The sequence below is a fragment of the Narcine bancroftii genome, chromosome 5 (genome assembly GCF_036971445.1).
Source record: "Narcine bancroftii isolate sNarBan1 chromosome 5, sNarBan1.hap1, whole genome shotgun sequence".
NCBI classification, from domain to species: domain Eukaryota; kingdom Metazoa; phylum Chordata; class Chondrichthyes; order Torpediniformes; family Narcinidae; genus Narcine; species Narcine bancroftii.
In genome coordinates this window covers 240,681,597-240,703,716 of record NC_091473.1, presented here as the reverse complement: position 1 = coordinate 240,703,716, position 22,120 = coordinate 240,681,597, and the positions used below count along the sequence as shown (strand labels likewise).

The window sequence follows — 22,120 nt, the reverse complement described above, 5'->3', positions numbered from 1 at the left end:
TTTATGCTTGTAACTAGACTTGACACCTTTTTTTTTAAACAAGGAACTTGCCTTTCAGAGAAATAACCCTTAGTTTTCAGCCTGAATCAGTACATGAACATTTTTAGAAAATCTGTGGATTAATTGTGAGCATAAATTAAAAGCTGGAAGGGAGATCTTACATATAAAGGAGCGATCTTTGATATATTGTTATCTGTTAAATTCCCAGATAAATGCACTAATAGCCTCAACTACTGTGGCAAATACCATTCACCTGTATTGTTTTCAGCATATTTGATTAACTTGCTTGAATTGTTGATTGCTGTTGGTCCAAAGGGATGAATTTGCTTTTGCGCTAACTTTTATTAACGCAAGTAATGCGTGCCATCACCAGGTCTGGATTCTCCATATGAAATAATGTGCGAAAAAATTAGAAAGATATGTCATGCCCTTTCTACACACAGTTGCAGAAACTTCAATACTTCCCAGTGATCATACTGAATGATATGTCATTTATCAATTAAGGAAAAATTAATATGCAGTTGTATATTGTAATTTGTGTTGAAAGTAATGAACTGCATTGTGGCAAAAAACTGATTGAATTTGGGCTCATGTCTTGATTTCCTCTGAGGTGAATTTTCTAACATTCAGGTATTGAATAGAGGCAAAATTAAGAATACATTAAACCTGAAATTCCACTGCTGGTTGACTTTACGATAAAGGCTACAATCACAGCATTGGCCACCCACCTTTCCAATACAATGGAACACCAAAATAGTTAAGATGAACAATAAAAGCTAAATTAATAAATGATGTTTTCCAAAATCCTTTCAGTTACCATGAGATGAAAAATGTATTGAAACTTAGCACCTTGGCACTTGGCTCAAAGTAAGACTTGCCATTTTGAGAAGCTAGTTGAAGAACTGTGCAAAGTGGCAATCAAATGGTCAGAATTCAAAATTTATCCCAAAAGCAGCTGGCATGAATAATTGCAATGTATAGTGTTGTTATTTTTGTTCAAGAAAATATGGTCCGATAACAACACAACAAATCACAAAATATGCTCGTTCTCTTTTTCGACAGCCTGTGATTGGGAAGTCTGGTGTTCCTCAAGGTCCTTCTGAACAGAAAGTTGCTGTGGTTACGGTGGATGACTGTGATACTTCGGTTGCGTTGCGTTTTGGCCGGCTTATTGGGAACTATTCCTGTTCTGCTCAAGGAACTCAATCAGGATCAAAAAAGTAAGGTTTTTTTTAAACAAAAATTCTTTGTTCCTACATCTTCTTTTAATGTTCTCTTCCACTCTTAACTCAGTGAGTAGCTGATCAGTACAGAAGGCTCCAAATTTAGCCATATGCCACAGGCACCAGCATGAGAAGTCATGGAGTCACTCAGTATGGAAATAGACCCTTTGGATTGCTTTGTATGCCTGCCAGTCATCAAGTACCGATCTTAAATCATTCTCCAGCACTTGCTCAATAGCCTTCTGTACCAGGACATTTCAAAGGCTTATCAAAATATCTCTTAAAACCGACAAGAGTATCTTACTCAACCGCTCCTTTAGACAGTACATTCATTTAGACAGTGGTTTCAGCTGTCCTTTGGGTGAAAAAAAATGTTTTTCAAATCCATCTATTTAACCCCTTGCCTTAAATAAATGCCCTCTGGTTACGTATACCTCTGCTCTGCAATGCCACGAGCAATTTAGTTTACTTCATTTACCCTTTCAGCCTTATCAACTCCAAAAAAAGAAACTCAACCCATCCAATCTCTCCATGTAATGGAAATATTGCATTCCAAGCAATATCATAGTGAATCTCCTCTGCACTCTTTTTTTTATATAGAAAAGTCTTATTTATTATACAATCTCAGATGCACATCAACTCTATAGCATGAAACACCCATTAAATAATCACAGACGATACCAATTTTAGAATCATCCTCATCCCGAATCATTTTATCAAATAAAGGTTGAGCACATCAAAAATGCAAGATCACAAACCTGGTGAGTGAACCAGAGCTCTTTTTGTTTTTCTTATTTTTTTTATTTTTCACACCATAAATCACATTAGCCATGCTACACACTTTTTATTTTTCACACATATACAGTGACTTTTTCTCCCCCCCCCCCTCCTCCCAAGCCACCCCCCACCCCCCCCTCCCATCCATTTTAGGTATACAATCTAGGTTACATTAAACCAGTCAGATAATGTTGTCATTCAACAAAAATACACCAGAAATTCTACTGAGTCCATTCTTTTCTTTCCTTCTCCTTCCATCAACTTAGGTAATGATTGTCCCCGGTAGGTTTTCGCTATTGTATTTAATGTAAGGCTCCCATATTTGTTCGAATATTTCAATATTATTCTCTGCACTCTCTTCAATGCAATCACATTCTTCTGATAATGTGGCAACCAGAACTGCTCACAATAGCATTTTACAAATTTGGAACTTAACTTTCCTGCTCTAGTATCCTAGGTCCTGGCTGTTGAAGGCAAGTATCACAAATGCCATCTTAACATGTTGCTGCTTCAAGGATCCTTGGACACACCAAACAAGGTCCCTTTGTTCCTCTTTACACATTCATTGTGTACACTTGAGATTTATTCATCCTCCTAAAATGCCTAATCCCACATTTTTAAGGATTAAACTCCACCTGCCATTATTCTTCCCATTTTATCAACTCGTCAATATTAGTAAAATCACCCCTTTGCTATCAGTGATATCACAAATCCATATCATGTGCTATTTTATTAATCATAACTTCTACATTCACATCCAGTTAATTCATGTATATTACAAACAGTAAGGGTTCCAGCACCAATCCCTATGGTATATCACTGGTCACAAGTTTCTCATTGCAAAATTGACCCTTCATCATCTTGTCTATCTCTTCTTACCAAGACATTTTTGGATCAAATTTGATGAGTTCTTTTGGACTTTGCACGTGGGACCTTATTAAAGATCTACTTGCAGTCCATGTGGAGAACATTATCCACTTTCTTTTAAAAATTGAATTAAATGAGCCAAATTGTATTTTTGCATGCTATCTTTGATTAATCTTTGCTTTTCCAATTCGAATTTACCCTGTCCCTCAAAATTATTTCCAAAAGTTTCCTTTCCACTGATGTTAATGGCCTATTTCCACTGGCCTTTTAAACAAAGTTACCACATCTGCTGTTCTTTCATCATAACGCATCTCTTCTGTGACCAAGATTTTAAAACATCTCTTGGAGCCCCACAATCTCCTCTGATGCCTTCCAGAGCAGCCTGGGATAGATATCAGGCTTTGAGGATTTATACACTTTTCAGCCTGTTATAATATAACCATATAACCATATAACAATTACAGCACAGAAACAGGCCAATTTGGCCCATCTAGTCCGCACTGATCCAAGGGCCCTCCTCTAATCCCACTTACCAGCACTCTGCCATATCCCTCCATCCCCCTTCCGTCATATACCTATCCAACTCTTTCTTAAATGACAAAATTGATCCTGCCTCCACCACCTTTCCCGGAATCCCATTCCACACCGTAACCACTCTCTGAGTAAAGAAGTTCTCCCTCATGTTACTCCTAAACTTTTGCCCATCAACTCTCAACCCATGACCTCTTGTATCCATCTCTCCTGCTCTCAATGGGAAAGGCCTTTCCACATCAACTCTATCTATCCCTCTCATTATCTTAAACACCTCTAACAAATCCCCTCTCAGCCTGCTATGTTCCAAAGAATAAAGACCTAATTTGCTCAATCTCTCCTTCTATTCCAGATGCTGAAACCCAGGCAACATTTTTGTAAATATTCTCTGCACTCTCTCGATCTTGTTAATATCCTTCCTATAAATCAGTGACCAGAACTGCACACAGTCCTCTAAATTTGGCCTCACCAATGTCTTGTACAGTTTCATCATTACTTCCCAACTCCTAGATTCTATGCACTGATTCTGATACATTCTCCTTCTGGTTCTCTCAGATGTAGAAAGTGTTCAAAAATGTTACAGTGTATGGAAGAAAAATGGTTAGAGTGCCGTACGGAAAAGCTTCAGGGATGCACAAAGGGGTTGGTCAAAGAACGAGGGGGGAGAAGTGGAGTTTTTCTGGAATTTTTCTTCAAGATACATTCACCAAAAGTGAGGAAAAAATATGAGATGCCCAAGAGAACAGAGTATACAAGAGATAGCGGTCAATGTTGCTGATAGGTTTGAAATTCAAGTTGGGAAAGAATAAAGGAAGCAAACTTCAAATCTATATAATAAGTACATCATTTTGATGCCTGCGGTGACTCCTATAGCATTGATGTGAAATCGGTCAGCCTTGTGACTTCACAGGTAGACAATCTTTAAACATTGCCATATGTTATTCTCAGTCTGACTATATTGTGCATTGATAATACGTTTCAGTGTATTGTGAACAGCTGCGTTAATCCATAATTGTGACGAACACTGGTTTATGTTTAATTCTGTTTACCACAAAGGGAAATGCCACTAGCCACACAGTTTCAGACATATTACATCATACATAATTTCATTCCAAGGAATTTGTAACACAGTTGAATTAGGTTTATTGCTAATCTCAACGTGTTCTGCTACATTAGTTCACCGAGATTTATCTCAGAGGCAGATATTTGGAATTTCTTTGTTTTGACTATTTCCTTGAACCACACTTGGTATCAATATGGTAATGACAAGATCACCTACTCTGGTCCTCTAGATATATTTCTTCTGCTTAATTTCCTTCTTTGTCTCATTTTATTTTGCCCATCCCAAAGGAGAGTGCCTTTACGACTTGAATAATTACATCAGTCATGTATGTGTTGGCTACGAGAGTCAATAGAGGCAATTCAATATGAAACAGCCATATCCAAGAGGCCCTCCAAATATCTGCCACAGTAAGACATAGAAGCAGAAATAGGCTATTCAGCCAATCAAGTCTGCCCCATTTAATCATGAGCTGACCCATTTTTCCACTCAGCCCTATTGCCTGGCTTTCTCCCCAAAACCTTTGATGCCCTGGTTAATCAAAAACCTATTCTTTTTCTTTTCTTTCTTTGGCTTGGCTTCGCGGACGAAGATTAATGGAGGGGTAATGTCCATGTCAGCTGCACGCTCGTTTGTGGCTGACAAGTCCGATGCGGGACAGGCAGACACGGTTGCAGCGGTTGCAGGGGAAAATTGGTGGGTTGGGGTTGGGTGTTGGGTTTTTCCTCCTTTGTCTTTTGTAGTGAGGTGGGCTCTGCGGTCTTCTTCAAAGGAGGTTGCTGCCCGCCGAACTGTGAGGCGCCAAGATGCACGGTTGGAGGCGAGATCAGCCCACTGGCGGTGGTCAATGGGGCAGGCACCAAGAGATTTCTTTAGGCAGTCCTTGTACCTCTTCTTTTGTGCACCTCTGTCACGGTGGCCAGTGGAGAGCTCGCCATATAACACGATCTTGGGAAGGTGATGGTCCTCCATTCTGGAGACGTGACCTACCTTAAATACGCCCAATGTCTTAGCCTCCACAACCGCCTGTGGCAACAGTTTCACCCCCTCTGGCAAAATAAATTCTGTTCTAAGAGGATTCCCTTCAAGCCTAAAGTTGTGCCCTCTTGTCCCAGACTCTCTCACCATAGGGAAACAACCTTTCAACATCTATTCTGTCCATTCCTTTCAACATTTGAAATGTTTCAATGAGAATGCATACAGGTCAAGAGCCATAAACACTCTTCATAGAGTAACCCTTTCATTCCTGGAATCATCCTTTTGAACCTTCTCCATCGTCAGCACATTCTTTGTTTCGCTTGCTATAACTTTGCATGCAATATCGAAAAAAAAACAATAGCCTGGTTCTTGTGGCTAAATGATAGCAATTCCATCTGAAACCAATTGGAATGCCAGCGTGTTCAACACCACAACACATGCAAGTCCTGTCATAGACGTTCTGAACCTGCTGAAAGGCCCTGACTGCGAAAGACTAGCAAACTTGCCACTATGCTCCATCTTGTTACACATATGTGTCAAAATGAACCAAGATGTTCTCATAATGCAATTATAAAGATTTTTTTCCATGAACTAAACATTTCAAGAGTGTGCTTTGTCTGTTCTTGCAGTTCAACATTTATCACTGATTCCTCTTGCTGTATTATTGCTCAAGTTTCATAAATGTGGCATCACAGGTGGATAGGGTTGTAAAGAGATCATTTGGCATAACACCCTTCATTAATAAAAGTATTGATTATAGAAGTTGGAATATTATGGTAAAGTTGTATAAGATATTGCTGAGGCCAAATTTGGAGTATTGTGCGCATCTTTGTTCACCTAACTACAGGAAAAAGTATCAATATTTGAAAGAGTACGGAGAAAATTTACTACGATGTTGCTGGGACTTTAGGAACTGAATTACAGGGAGAGGTGAAACAGGTTAGGACTATTCCCTGGAGTGTAGAAGAATGAGGGTATATTTAACAGAGGTATGCAAAATTATGAGGGGTAGAGATAGAGTTAATGCTAGGCTTTTTCCACTGAAGGTAGGTGAGATACAAACAAGAGGACACGGGTTAAGGGTGAAAGAGGAAAAGTTTAGGGGGAACTTCTTCACACAGAGAGTATAGGGAGTGTTAAATGAGCTGCCAGCTGAAGTGGTGAATGCGGGTTCAATTTTAACATTTAAGAAACATTTGGACAGTTACATGGATGGGAGGGGTATGGACTGGGTGCAGGTCAGTACAGACGAGAAAGGCTAAAGGGGCTGTCTTCTGCTGTAATATTCTATGGTTCTAAACGTGTGAGACTGAGGAAGCATGGCCTGTTACTGAGGGAGTTAATGTCAGAAGAAGTAAAATAAAGACTGCTATTGACCCTTTTTTTTGCCCCTTAGGTCCCTGGATTTGACAGGCCCCCTGCTTCTTGGTGGCGTTCCAAACTTGCCAGAAGACTTTCCACTTCAGAATCATGAATTTATGGGCTGCATGAAGAACTTGTTAATAGATAACCAACAGATTGATATGGCTGATTTCATAGCAAATAATGGCACTGTGACAGGTAATTAAAGAAACTAAAACAGTGGGGCTGCAGGCAGGTTCCCATACAGTTTTGCCACATCCACATTTGAAAGAGAATTGTTTTCTAATGCAAACTGGCCCCACCCATCCCCACTGCTTCTATCATTTTACAGTCTAATTAAAAACATGGAATAAAAATTATTTTTAAAACAATATTCTTGGTTTTTTTAAAATTTACTGTTCTAAATGAAGTGGTCTTTATTTGCATTCCAAACATTCGCAACCTCTCTGATTTATTTGAAGACATCATAAGAATAGATAAATATATTTCATTTTTCTCCTGGTCTTTGGGGCAAACCTAACAGAGAAAAATGAAATATATATATATATATCCTTATGATGTCTTCAAATAAATCAGAGTGGTTGTGACTGTTTGGAATGCAAATAAAGACCACTTCATTTAGAATCAGATTCAGAATTTATTGTCATGAACATGTCACAAAATGAGTTGTTTTGTGTAGAAATATTTATATCAAGCACCTTACAAAATAAATAAAAATAGTGCAGGAAAAAGTAAGGCAGTGCTTCATTCAGTGGTTCAGTGTTCATTCAGGAACCTGATAGCAGAAGGGAAGAAGCTGTCCTTGTCCAGTTGAGTGCTCGTCTTCAGGCTCCTGTACCTTTTTTCCGATGGTAACAGAGTGAAGAGGGAGGGCATGGCCTGGGTGGTGGGAGTCTTTGAAGATAGAGGCTTTCTTAAATCACCGCCTCTCAATGCCCTGGTGCCCGTGATGTCACAGTCCTACAAAGCAAAGTATAGTTGGTGTTTTACTGTTAAAAGTTGAGATTACTTGTTCCTATTCCATTTTAGAGAAACTAGACAATTATTTTGCCTAACTCTGTTATGTCAGATATGTGTCAATTCAATGAGTTAACAACCATCTGTAGTTTTTTTTCTTGTCCTGAATGTTGGCACTTCCACACCAGACAGTGATGCAACCAGCCAGAATGCTCTGCACGGTATACCTGTAGAAGTTTCCAAGAGTCTTCGGTGACTTACTATATCCTCACTCAAACTCCTTACAAAATATAGTTTGTGTTTTGCTGTTAAAAGTTGAGATTATTTGTTTCCACTCCACTGAACGAATGCTTTGCCCAACTCTGTTAAGCCATGTTCATGACGATTAAATGTGCATAATTTCTCCTATTATAGGGTGTTCTGCCAAGTGGAATTTCTGTGATTCAAGCACGTGCAAGAATGGAGGGACTTGCGTGAACAGATGGGAGACCTTCAGTTGTGAGTGTCCCCTGGGCTTTGGAGGAAAGAATTGTGAGCAAGGTATGGACTTGGATGGATGTCCCGGTTATAGTATTAACTAAAATTTTTACTTCAATTAAAAAAAAATCATGGATCCTTTTATTTGCTAATCATGTCCCCATTAATCACCCGTTCAGTGAAAGTAGTTTGGTCTTTTGTTCTTTTCTGAATGCACATTTTAATGTCATGAACTTGCACTCAATTTAGTTGAATAGTAGATACACTGATAAGGAAAAAGAGGATAGAATCATTCAGTTGCAATGCAGTATCACAGGCAATTAAAAAAAACATTTCCAAAATGTCCTTCAGGACTCAGGATTTCATTAAGTGGTAAAATTCAATGAAGTATATTTGAAGTCCAGTCACTAATGAACAGCAGCCAACTAGTTTGCATGGAACAAGTTTCTTTAAACAACATTGTAGTTATGAGCAGATAATCTTCTTTTGTGACATTGTGCCAGGAGACTTAAAGAAAACTTCTCATTCCCCTTTCGAAATACTGCTTTGGAATCTTTCAAATCATCTTGACGTGGCAGATGGGAATTTGTCTAATCTGAAAGGCCACACCTTTGGTAGTGCGGAACTCCCTCATTTCTGGAGTGAGACTTGGACCCATAATCATCTGAGACAGAGAGAAGATGAATTTAATTTGCCGATAGCTGACACTTCAAAGTGGCGTTCTGAGGAAAATAAAGCAGATTTGTTTTTAGACATATTCCAAGTGGAAATGAGGATTGATTTAAATGACTGAACTGCTTATATTGCCAAACTTTCTGAACTCCCACTATGCCTTGAGTGTGGGACATGGGGATTTTCAAAAGGAGATTGATAAAGTGCAACTTTGTAAATTTGCATTATGATATTCAAGGGAATTTTGGAATATGGGAAAAGTTGATTCGCGAAGCAGCATAATATTTAATGAATAACTTTTGGACTTCAGGAAGCTGTGGTACCCCCAGAGAGATCAATAAATGGTTCATGCGATTCATTACCCAGTGATGAGTGTAGTACTCCAGAGGGTCAGAAACATCTTATCCATTCCTTCCTTATTTGGAATTCAGCCAATCACTTGTGAATTTATGCATCCTTGAAATCAAGGCCAACATTCCTTGAGGTGTCGTTGACCAAATGGCTCTCTCTGTGATTTATTGCTGACTTGCTACAGCCTCTATTTTTTCCCATGGATGCTGTCTGACCTTTTGAGTCCTCCCAGCCTCTCTTTGTTCACTCAAGTTACCAGTACATTCAGAGTGTTTTTTTTCTGTTTTTTTTTCCAGTTATTTTGCTTGATTCTATGATTCTTCAAAAGGATTTTTATCAAATGGTAATTGTGATTTCAAAATACAATGTGTTTATTTTCACAAGGCATTATTTAGAGGGCAGATTGGTTAATAGTCTTGATCTTCTTCTGGCTATCCATCCCATAAGATGATGAGGGTTCCTTTCAGTCAATTTGTAGGGTTTGATATGTGCGTCCTGGAGTGGTTGTACAGGCCAATCCTTGACAGGCACTGATTGCCACATACCTGGCAGGTGAGGCCTGGAGGGGCAACAGGGGCAAAACCTCCATTGTGACCCTTCCTGGGCCTCTCCTCTGTTGCCTCTTTGAGCTGGTTCTCAGCAGCATCCACACCTTCTCCGATGGTGTCCCTCCACTGAGCCAGATCCTCCCAAGTGGATGGGCCAATGTCAGCTCACTTGAGGCTCCTGTGCAGAAGATCCTTGTACCATAGTCACTGGCCTCCTCATTTTTGAGTACCACTTGACAGTTGGCCGTACAAGATGTCCTTGGGTAGTCTTCCGTCAGGCATTCTGACGTATCCTGTCCAGCACAGTTGGCCTGATATCACCAAGGTTGAAACTGCTGGCCTTCTGGCTTGAGAAAGGACCTTGATATTGGAGACGTTGTCTCGCCAGGTGATCTTCATCAGAGAATGTAGGTGATGCTTCTGCAGTTGGTCAAACTGACATAAGTGACTCTGGTATGGGCACCATGTCTCACATCTATATAGAAAGGCTGATATGACCACAGCCCTGTACACCTTGCACTTGGTGGCCAACCTGATGTTCTGTGACCAAACCTGATCTTTCAGCTGATCAAAGGCAAACCAGGCCTTTCTGGTTCTTGACTTAATCTCTACGTCCAGAGAAGCTGAGGATGTTATTGTGCTGCCCAGCAGCAAAACTTGTTAGTAGCATTGAGATGAGGGTCATCAACAAGGACAGTTGGTTCTTCTCTTTTTGAGCCAGGGGCCCATTGGTACAAAACTTCAGTGTTTTACAGGCTGATTGTCAATCCGTAGTTCTTGGCAGCACTGACAAAGCGACTGGTGATCTCCTGTAAATCTTCACAAGAGTGGGCAACCAGTGCAGAGTCATCAGCAAACTGTAGCTCCTGCGCCACAACGTCCCCGACTTTTGTTTTTGCTCTCAGTCTTGCGAGGTTGAGGAGCCCGCCATCAGCCCTCGTTTGCAGGAAAACCCCTAACTTCAGGTCTGATGTGGCATCTTGAAGAACAGCAGCAAAGAAAAGTCCAAACAGAATAGGAGGCAACCCTGATTTATGCAGTTGCTGATGGGAAATGGGTCTGACAATTCACCACACCTATTGATGCGGCCTTCCATACCTTCGTGGAACTGACAGATGATGTTGGTTTGGTGTGAGGTGGGGGGGGGGGGGGGGCAACTAAATTTTGGTAAGAGCTTCCACAGGGTCATCTCCATCAACAGTATCAAATGCTTTGGTTAGATCAGCAAATGTGACATAAAGGCTTCTGTTCAACACATATATCTTGGAGCTGCCTCAGTGTGAAGATCATGCGCACTGTACTACGACCTGTTCGAAAACCACACTGGTTTTCAGGAAGGATGTTGTCATTGATGTTGGACAACATCTGTCTAAGGATGATCTTCGCGAGGTATTTTCCCATAACTGACAGAATAGAGATGCCATGATCAATGTTGCAATCTCTCTTGGTTTATAGAACTAAGTAACAGTAGTACTTTCCCTGACAAAGCCAGTTCCCATCTTTTGTTTTGGTCTCATCCACTGCCAGACTGACATCACCTGCAAATTGGAGGAACAAGACCTTAACTTCCATCTGGACCTCCAAATGGGTGGCATTAATATTGACCTCTGGTTTCTGTTACCCTCCCTCCCCCACCCATCTTTCCTCCCCTATCCCCTTTCCTCTAGTTCTATCTCTCTTTTTTTCCCTCTGTCTCCTTCCACAGAGCTAAAATCAATTCTCACCTTTAACACCTAATTAACACCTTCTGCCTGTTGATTTGGACTCCTCCCCCTCTCATTCTTCCCCCTTTCTCTCTCCTGTCTTTATTTAGACGCTTGCCTGCTTTTTGCTTACACCTTGAACAAGGGCCCTGGCCCGAAATGTGATCTATCTTTACCTCCTATTGGACGCTCCGAGACTGGATGAGTTCATCCAGTATTTCAGGATCACTGCATCTGCAGACTTCTGTGTTTCACTCCATCTTTTCTTTGTTAGATTACATGTTATTCATGACATTTAAAGTTCAGTCTTCTCAACCCTGCGCTGCTACTTGAAGCACTGTGGTTCAAGTTTATTCAGTAAGGAGAGGGTTAATACGTAAAGAATTGGAAGTAACACAAAATACAGCACAATGCCAAGTTTTCAAAAGCTCCAGAGGTTCATCAGAGGTATTCATGTGTGTACAATGCAGCAGGCGGGTGAAAAGTTATAATCAGCTCTACAAACCTGTATCATGGATCCAGTTACAATGCACCTGCCTCTTGCGTGATGGAGTTTGCATTACTTTAAAAAATACAACCTTTCAAAAGAAAGAAAAATAAAACCTTGTGTTTTTCTCCAGAAAATGTTAAGAATAGCAAGATTTTCTTGAGCACGTACATTTGAGATAAAAACTTATGAACGCCTATTATTATTGATAACAAACTCAGTTTCACAACTGCAAACTACATTGGGTTGGCATCTTTGTAAGTGACATAATCGTAATATTTTCTCACCTTGAAAAATACCTTTTGCCATTGAGCATTCCATATACAGGTTTAGAATTTTTGAAAATGCTACTGCAAACATTTTCAAAATCGTAAACTGCCTTTAAGCGTGTTTTATTTTTTTGTGAAATTTGATGCATACCTGCCCTCTGTCCTTTCCTGAAACTTGTGGTGTCAGGTGATGTGATTGATGAATATCACAGCAGAGATAGATGGGTTGAGTGGGTGCATGAAAATTTGCCAAATGGAGTTTAATGCGGGCAACTGAGAGTTCTTGCACTTTGGTTGGAGAAATTTAAAGCTAAACTATTTGTACTGACAATAACCACACCAGCAGTGCGAGTATTAGACAGCTTTAATAAACTAATATGTACACTAAGAGGTCTTGTCTCTCTGCAAGACAAATTTGGAAGGCTGGACTGTAGCTCTGGACTGCTTTATAGACAAGGTCACCGGGATGACCCCTGGTGACCTAGTGGTGTAATTACATATCACCACAACTATTATCTAAATGGAAAAGGATTGGCATGGGAGAAATCAATAGAGGAATCTAATGGCTCTTGCATGAGTTGCTAAATGTCAGCAGTGAATGCTTCAGAATGGCCTTTAGTGCAAAAGTGCTGGAATTTACAAATAGGAAAAGGCCACTGGGTTCTGGTGATGTTACAAGCTCACACCAAGACACAAGAGAAACTTGTCCGTGAACTACTCTTTGCAGATGATGCCGCTTTAGTTGCCCATTCAGAGCCAGCTCTTCAGCGCTTGACGTCCTGCTTTGCGGAAACTGCCAAAATGTTTGGCCTGGAAGTCAGCCTGAAGAAAACTGAGGTCCTACATCAGCCAGCTCCCCACCATGACTACCAGCCCCCCCACATCTCCATCGGGCATACAAAACTCAAAACAGTCAACCAGTTTACCTATCTCGGCTGCACCATTTCATCAGATGCAAGGATCGACAATGAGATAGACAACAGACTCGCCAAGGCAAATAGCACCTTTGGAAGACTACACAAAAGAGTCTGGAAAAACAACCAACTGAAAAACCTCACAAAGATAAGCGTATACAGAGCCGTTGTCATACCCACACTCCTGTTCGGCTCCGAATCATGGGTCCTCTACCGGCACCACCTACGGCTCCTAGAACGCTTCCACCAGCGTTGTCTCCGCTCCATCCTCAACATCCATTGGAGCGCTTACACCCCTAACGTCGAAGTACTCGAGATGGCAGAGGTCGACAGCATCGAGTCCATGCTGCTGAAGATCCAGCTGCGCTGGATGGGTCACGTCTCCAGAATGGAGGACCATCGCCTTCCCAAGATCATGTTATATGGCGAGCTCTCCACTGGCCACCGTGACAGAGGTGCACCAAAGAAAAGGTACAAGGACTGCCTAAAGAAATCTCTTGGTGCCTGCCACATTGACCACCGCCAGTGGGCTGATAACGCCTCAAACCGTGCATCTTGGCGCCTCACAGTTTGGCGGGCAGCAACCTCCTTTGAAGAAGACCGCAGAGCCCACCTCACTGACAAAAGGCAAAGGAGGAAAAACCCAACACCCAACCCCAACCCACCAATTTTCCCTTGCAACCGCTGCAATCGTGTCTGCCTGTCCCGCATCGGACTTGTCAGCCACAAACGCGCCTGCAGCTGACGTGGACTTTTTACCCCCTCCATAAATCTTCGTCCGCGAAGCCAAGCCAAAGAAGGACATCTGAAGAACTGTACATGGTTTTAGTCCATTTAATTGGGGAGAAAAAAAGTATATCGGTGCATTTGTGACATTCGAAAATAAATTTGCTGTTACTTGCTGGGATAAGGGTTCCCTTATCATGAGGGGATAAGGGTTGCCGTTGCCTTATCGTGAGGGGATAAGGGTTGCCTTATCATGAATGGCTCCAGAAATTGGATCTTTTCAGTTTGAGGTGAGAGGAACAAGGATTGATGTTAGTGAATCTGAAGAGGCATGTCATCGATGAATACAATGCCCTGTGTATGACTAATTAGAACTGCCTTTAACTAAAAACCAATGTGGCAGGGAAAATTTAAAAGCTCAGTAGTTTGTGCAAAGAATTCATGAATGAAGGACAGGATGTGGAAGGCAAATGAGGTGCAGTGAGAACTGAATAATGGCATGCACTTGATATCAACTCTAGGTCCAATGACCGAAATTAGAGACTTCTTCCGTCTTATGGTTACCAAGAGGCCAAAATTGAATGAGTTGAAATTATTTCAATCCCACTTACCACTTAGTTGGGTAGCAGAAGAATCATTTACACTAGGTATTTTGTGACATGTAAACTTTAATATAAAAGTAATCACACAATTCATTTGCCATGTTCTCAGTAGCTTTTTATGGCTAACAGGAAAGACCTTTCTCCCTTCAGCAGAGAGCTCAATAACTGGGACAGGTTGATGTAAGATCATTGGAAGAAATGTTCAAGGAAAGCTGAGGGAATTATTTTCACTACATTTGTAGTGAGTGCCTGGAACTCACAGAAACCCTCACTTCGATGCAGGGGGTCGAGACACTGATGTTACGTATCAACCTGGTATGTCGACTGTTCCTTGCCCTGCACCCTCCACACCCACAGATGCTGCTCATCCCGTTGAGTTCCGCCAGAATTTTTTTTTGCTCCATATTCCAGCAACTGCAGTTTCAAACACATCGTTCTCTACTCTTCTTCCTGATACTTCTGGTTATTTTTATTAGTGAGACATTACAACCTATATCAGCATCAAATATATTAGAAATTTTAAAAAGTAGAAAAAAATCCGCAGGTGCTTAAAGTATCTTACAACAAATAATTATAGTTAATGAGGGTAAAAGCAAAAAAAATTCCATCTCTTTTGCATTTTGTTGGGTGCTTGTTGACAGTTACTCATTCAAGTTGAACTAAGATGTTAAGTCAGTGCAGATTCAAAAGTCTAAAGTTTCATCATTTTCTGCTCTCAGTTTTGTGTTCCTCCAAAGTTTTGTTTTATCAGCTGCTGTTCAGGGATGATACGGTATGATTTCTATTGATGTTTTCAGTTATCTTTTTCTCTTCTACCATCCTACCTACCTCCACCACCCCTTCACAAGCCCATGAGCATTAATGCTAATTTAAGACCTCCATAGGTACCAGGATGACTTGAACCAATTCTTTCCATTAAAAGGTGTCATTTTTCAATTATGTTATCACCTTACAATACATGTGCAAGCAGGCTTTTCTCTGGACCACAGTAAATACACGCATAGACACAAAATACACACGACATAATCATTTAAAAGTATAATATAAAATAAGTATAATTATGGACTCTGGGCAGGAGATGGAAGTTACAGCATGGTGGAGATTAGTGAAAATGGTGATTAATGTTTGGCATGAACACCCTATTACCTGACAATAGACATGGAATCTATGTCTTTGACTCCCACAGACATCATATCAATGCAGACTGTAGCGCTAAAGCCTGGCTGCATCATAGCCCCAACATGTGCATTCAATCTTGCCGCACTTCACTTTCATTGAGCTTTCCGCTGCAATGAACTAATGACATTACTGGGGACACAAAGGAGACGCTGGAACCTGGAGCAAAAAAAATCTGCTGGCGGAACTCAGCGTGTTGAACAGCATCAGTGGAAGAATTATGTTAACGATCTTGCAATCCTGAGATCGGAACCAATGATCTGAAGAAAGGGTTCAAATCCTGCTGTGGCACATTGGAAATTTTCATTCAATTAGTTCAGTAAATCAGGAATTGAAAATGATCGGAAATGAGAATGGTGACAGCACAAGCAAGCCAGGTTTAAAATCTGCTGCTGACCTGTAAAGAGTACCTATGTTCTACCTGTGCCCACATGGGTTTCCTCTGAGTGTTCTGGTTTCCTCTAACATTGCAAAGTATGGGGTTCGTAGGTTAATTGTTCACATGGGTGTTTTTGGGTTCATCCCTGCAAGGTCTGCCCACATTCTGTGAAAAAAAATGTTGTTTGTTCAGAATACATTCAGTATCAATGGTTCCAGGCTCAGATGAAGTTGCATTAGTTGAATGCTAAATTCATTTTCCCAACAACAGGAGAATGGGAAAATAAAATCTGATGGTCAATGTTTCTTTAACAACAGGTGTTTCCATCCCATTCTAATTTTGCAAACCTGTTGGGTCTGATCACAGTAGCTGTACTGTGGTATCAGGAGGTCAAATGATTTGCCATTAATTGTAAGACAATAGAAGGCTCTGCTTAGATTCCCAGGAGGCAACTGCTGTGTATGAGGAGTTAATGATTTACGTCTGTGTTTTGGGTTTTGTGGGTTGACATGGTGTTTAGCTGATCAACTCTCTCAGCTGCAGCTGCTTGCTTTAGGATGTGTTGCTACTGACAGAGGGAGTAGCAATGATCTGCCCTGAGGAACTCTTGGTTTGTGAGGAAGAAGGTGTACAGGTGTAAATGAAAGACCCATATTCTATTTATCTAGGTATCACCAAAGCCATTGGAAATGTACTCATTCTCGAGCCCCCCCCCCCCCCCCCCCATCTGCAACTGGTCCCTGACCAATTTTAAGCCCAGTGCAAATTTCGTCTCCCACTTAATAATAGTTTATGACTTGGCCCTAGAAGAACAGGGGAATTGTTAGAATAACAATTACAGCATGGCTAGTGTAGCAGTTAGTGCAACTCTATTACAGCGCCAGTGACCTGGGTTTGAATCCGGTGCTGTCTGTAAGGAGTTTGTATGCTTTCCCCATGATTTCATGGGTTTCCTCTGGATGTTTCTCCACCCCCCCCCCCCCCCCAACCCTTCAAAGCATTACCAGGGTCCTAGGTTAATTGGAGTATTTGTGTGGAATGGGTTCATGGGCTGGAAAGGCCTGTGTATGTCTAAATTAAAATTAAAGTAACCATCCATCTGGTTTTCTTTCTTCCATTTGACTATTATATGATATAACAGCAGTATTGTTGATGATCTCTTCTTAATAAGTCAAAGTCAGGCTTGATACTCCCAGTTAAAGGAATCCATATGTTCCAAGTCACCTGCCAATGAATGCCCTACAGTTTGATCGCTCTGTTTGCAATGTTAATTTATCTTCAAATATCCTTCTGTCTCAGCAAATTCTAGTTTTATTCATGTCTTGATTTTTGGACATGGACATCACTGGTTATGCCACTGTTTATCTATTATTCATGCCTAATTCCCAAGAGACGTTTATGGTGATCCAGTCTTGAATCACTGCTGTCCTTTTGGTAAAACAAAACCTGTTAAGTGCTCACTTCATGGCACCTTTTCTCAATGAATCCAACTCATCGGCAAACATCAGTTTGAAAGGATATTGTCAGGCAATTATATGGCTCTATTATTTCCCCAGTGAGGATGTTCAAAATCTAATTCGGTAAAGGGTTATTATGGCGACAAAAGGTTTTTCTGTATATATTAATGCAAAGCGACATTCATTTGGCCAATCCAATTTAAGGCTTACACTCACATAATAGCTCAAAGTTCTATTGAGGTGCAGATAGCAGGGGAGAGCTCCTTGTAACAGGGTTAAAGGTTGGTTGGTTTTTGTGCGTTTGAATTGTTGCAGTGGTTCTGACCTTGGAGCTCAACTTTTTTATATTTCTGCAGCCACTCAGTAGCAATAGAGACATTTTCCCCTGGATTCTGGTCCATGGCATATATTCTGGCCTATAAATTGTCAGAGCTCGTTGTGGAAAATGTCCTGTAGGAATGCATTTCTTTCCTGAAATCATCCCTCCACACCCCTCCCCCCACCCCCACCATCCCACCTTTGCCCCAGACACAACTATCAGAGAAAAAACACACAGGGAAAAAACTGAAATGAGAAAACTTGTTAGCAGAAATATCAGAACCTGCACCCGTTTTAATTTATAGTTTTATTTTATACAAAAAGAATGTGTCTCAAGATAAATAAACTACATATATAAAATGAAGCCCACGGTCCCAAACGAGGAAGTGTGAATTAAGTAAATTTGGAAGGAAAAATAAATTGAGCTCTTCATTTAAAAGAAGTCTGAAGATACCTGTGAAGATATCAATACAACTTATAGTTTGTAGGCCTCTATTGGAACTAAAAGTATCATGGCAACTAATTACTAATTGATCAGTCCCTTTTGTTCTATTTATTCAACCATGGTGCCTCTACAATGAACTTTAGGCTTTCACATTAGTTTGTCAATTAAAACAAGCAGAGAGACCCATTACTTCTATTTGAACGTACCAGCTGTGTACAGACTTGGCTTAAGCCAAAGTAAGTGAAGATCAATGACTGTCTATCAATCATCTGCATCTTAAATCTTTTTCAAATTCAAGATATAAGGTAAGAACTTTGCAAGATATGGTGTTCTATCCATGACAAAAAAAAATCTGCCGATGATTTATTTAAGCCAGCTAATTATTAATTGATGGTGTTGTCAATTGAAATATAACTGTGCTTTGGTTAATATTTAATGTATGGCTCCCATAAGAATATAATGATAAACTGATCTTTTTCCTGTTTTAGTAATGGCCAGTCCCCAAAGGTTCCTGGGGAACAGCCTTGTTTTATGGAGTAACCTTGTCAGCACAGTCACTCTGCCCTGGTATATTGAGTTGATGTTCCGTACGCGGCAGGCATCTGGGATCTTTATCCAAGCAGACGCTGGTCAGTTCTCAAAATTCAGCATTCAGGTTGGTTATTTCAAAAATTGATACATTTCCTAAAGTACTTAATTGTGCCAACATAAAATGAAAAGGGACGAGATGTTACGATAAAGTTAAACAACAAGTTCTGCAGATGTTGGGGTCAAGTGCAATACGCAAAGGTGCTTGAGAAATTCAAGCAGGTCAATAATAACCATTGTTTCAGACCTGGGCCCTTTGTCAGGTATAAGCAAAACCAGGCAGACACCTGAATAAAAAGGTGGAAGGGGTTATGATGGCCTGGCGGTTAAGTTGCTGGCCGAATGTCCAAGAGGCTGATTCAGGGACACGATGAATTTAAATTCAGTTGATATCAGACCAGCTGCATCATGGTCTGGTAAGGGGACACCAATACCCCCGATCATACAACTCCTCAAAAGTTAGTGGCCACAGCCCAGGACGTCACAGGCAAACACCTTTCCGCCATCCAGAACATCTACACGGAACGCTGCCATCGGGGAGCAGCAGAAATCATCAAGGATCCTCACCACCCAACATGCACTCTGTTCTCACTGCTACCATCAGGAAAAAGGTATAGATGCCACAAGACTTGGACCACCTGGCTCAGGAACAGCTGCTACCCCTCTACCATCAGACTCCTCAACAACAAACTCAATCAGGGTCTCATTTAAGGTCTCTTACTTTTGCACTTTGTTTTTTTAAATCTCTGTATTGCAGTCAGTTGTTTATTTGTTCACATGTGTACATAGTGCAGTTATTTTTTGCTCGACCAATAAATGGTAATTCTGCTTGGCTCACAGAGAAAAAAATATATCACAGTTGTATATGATGTCATGTACTGTATGTACGCTGGCAATAAATTTGAAATCTGAAATCTTTAAAATTTTTAATTTAAAAAAAAATTAGATATACAGCATGGTAACAGATCCATTTCAGCCATGGGTCCATGCTGCCCAATTTACACCCAATTAACCTACACCCCCCCCCCCCAGTACGTTTTGAACAGTGGGAGGAAACCAGATTCCCTGGGGAAAACCTATGCAGACACAGGGAGAACATACAAAACTCATTACCAACAGTGCAGGATTTGAACTCCTGAAAAGGAGTTGCTATGCCAACCTTGCTGCCCTCTGAAATGTATAAAAAGTTAGTTTCCTGAATGATGACCATGAAGTTATCAGATGTACCTGCTGTTAAAACCCATTTGCTTCACTACTGTCCTGAAGAAAAGGAAACTTGTTGGCTGCATTTGAATTGAATTGTTTATTGTCAATGTGTTCTGAGATACAGTGTCCCATCCAGGCAAGTTACTCAAGTTACTCTTGAGTACCGTAGATAACGTTAAATAAAGCAAAGTGCAGATTATATTGTTGCAGACAATATTCAGTTCAACAGGTCAAGGGCAGCATCATTTTATGAAGGAGATGTGCATTCAATGCCTGATGACAGTGGGGAAGAAATGCCCTTGAATCAGGTTATGCATATACTTTGTGTCTGTTGGGATGGGGAGAAAGGGCTGGGATGTGTCCTTCATTATGCTGCCTGCTTTCCTGAAGCAGTGGGACACTAACACAGAGTTGATGGAGGAGCAGTTGGTTTGTGTGATGGCCTCAGCTGTATTCACAACTCTGCAATATCCTGCAGTCTTTGGAGGAACAGTTTCTGTCCCATGTGACTGCACACAATTGATTTTTTTAACCACCCACCCCTCCCCCCACAACCATTACACCCTCCTAATAAGATTACCACAGGCATTAGAAAATTGCTTCGGCTAGTTCTGAGATTGCAATATTTCACTGAAACAGACACTTTCAATGTAGTACTTAACATCAGGATTCTTTTGCTGAATATTAACTCTGGCATGTACAACAGAATAATTTTGAGCAAATATTTATTTCTTTATCCAGCTCTGTTAAATCCACTTTTCATCATAAATTGTTAACTCTGTTGTATTCCTAACTCTTTTTTTCCTTCTGCAATCAGTTTGGCTCTCTGACACTTTTGAGGCTTTCAGCATAACCTGAGCCTTCATCAAGTCTGTTACCTATGTAATGAAGTCTGGCAATTGTATGCATAGTGTTGGAGAACTGCATTGTGAAGGGTGTCAAGGGTGTTAATCAGAAGCCATAGTTGGTTTGACCTTTAACTAATCCTTTGGAACTATTTGTTGAAGATAAGGATTGCAATTGTCCTGGTCAACATTGATCTCTTGCTAACCAAACACTACTGAAAGTGGTAAACTGGTCATTTTTTTTTCTTATTTGTGAAGCTGTAATTTCACTGCTGTTTTTACCATCATTTGAGGGGGCTAGAGGCCAGGATGAGATCAGGAAGATTGAGGAGCAGTTTGGGAAATCTGGGAGAGGCTGGAAATGAGTCACATCCGAGCTATCTGGAAATGGGGAGGGCTTTGGAAACTACACCTTTGCATGGTTGGGTTTCAAAGGGTGTTTTTTTGGAGGTCCTCTGGAGTCATCGGCGAAGAAACATCTGCACTTACCTTTTTATAGAGCAGCCCTGAAAGGCTGCTCCAGCGTTGCTTTTATGTGGAGCGGTGTCTCAGTGCGTCCTCCGGAGCCGATTATAGGCGGGGTGACTGTGGCCGTGGTGCCACCCGTCAACGTGACCGTCTTCGTTACCCATAATCCCCTGTGCGGCTGGAACCACTGGGAAACGCCAAGTGATTCCAGCTGTGTGGGGGAATTATGGGTGATAAAGTCAGCCATTGATCATCTGCACAACCAAATCTCTGTTTTAAAAAAAATTCTAGCCTTACCCAGTGCCTTCGACCCCTGCCCAACAGCGTCTTCCTCCACTTGCTCCTGGGCACCTTCACCTTCAAGGTGGAAATGTGACAGCGTCCGAGCAGGCCGCTGGCTGACAGCATCATTGTGACATCGTCAGCCACTCTCTCCCCCCACCCCCCCCCCCCCCCCCCGCAGCCACTTGCAGCTGCTGTACATTCATGAAGCGAGGTGGAGTGCTCCACTCCAGTACTGGGACCACCCCTGGAAGGATCGGAGTCGGCGTCTTGGAGCCGCTCCCGGAGCATTTATAAAGGTAGGGTCAGTGAGGTGAGGGTGGAAAATCTTTGCCTTTATAGTCGCTTTTTTTCACTCTATAAAAAGGCTTAATGATTATTTTACTGTCACGTAAAAATACATTAAACTGTAATATGTGTGATATACATTAGTTGATGACTGCCATGGGGCA

General features: G+C 41.1%; 1 protein-coding gene and 1 long non-coding RNA gene across 7 annotated transcripts in view; one reads left to right on the top strand and one right to left on the bottom strand.

Annotated features, from left to right (window-relative positions):
* celsr2 (cadherin, EGF LAG seven-pass G-type receptor 2) overlaps positions 1-22,120 on the top strand; it is a 278,596-nt gene that overhangs the window by 198,977 nt on the left and 57,499 nt on the right. For all 6 annotated transcript variants that reach the window (XR_011358468.1, XR_011358469.1, XM_069941787.1 and 3 more), the window contains exons 6-9: positions 1,063-1,220; positions 6,833-6,996; positions 8,170-8,295; positions 18,768-18,934. Coding sequence is in view for 4 of the 6 variants with exons in the window: in XM_069941787.1 (XP_069797888.1) it covers positions 1,063-1,220; positions 6,833-6,996; positions 8,170-8,295; positions 18,768-18,934 (615 nt within the window). In the remaining 2 variants the exon portion in view is untranslated. The remainder of the gene's footprint in view (positions 1-1,062; positions 1,221-6,832; positions 6,997-8,169; positions 8,296-18,767; positions 18,935-22,120) is intronic.
* LOC138765090 (uncharacterized) lies at positions 7,529-21,744 on the bottom strand. Its single transcript, XR_011358470.1, has 4 exons — positions 21,684-21,744; positions 16,078-16,224; positions 12,012-12,084; positions 7,529-7,758 (listed from the first exon to the last, which is right to left on the bottom strand). It is a non-coding gene; the product is annotated as an uncharacterized lncRNA (long non-coding RNA).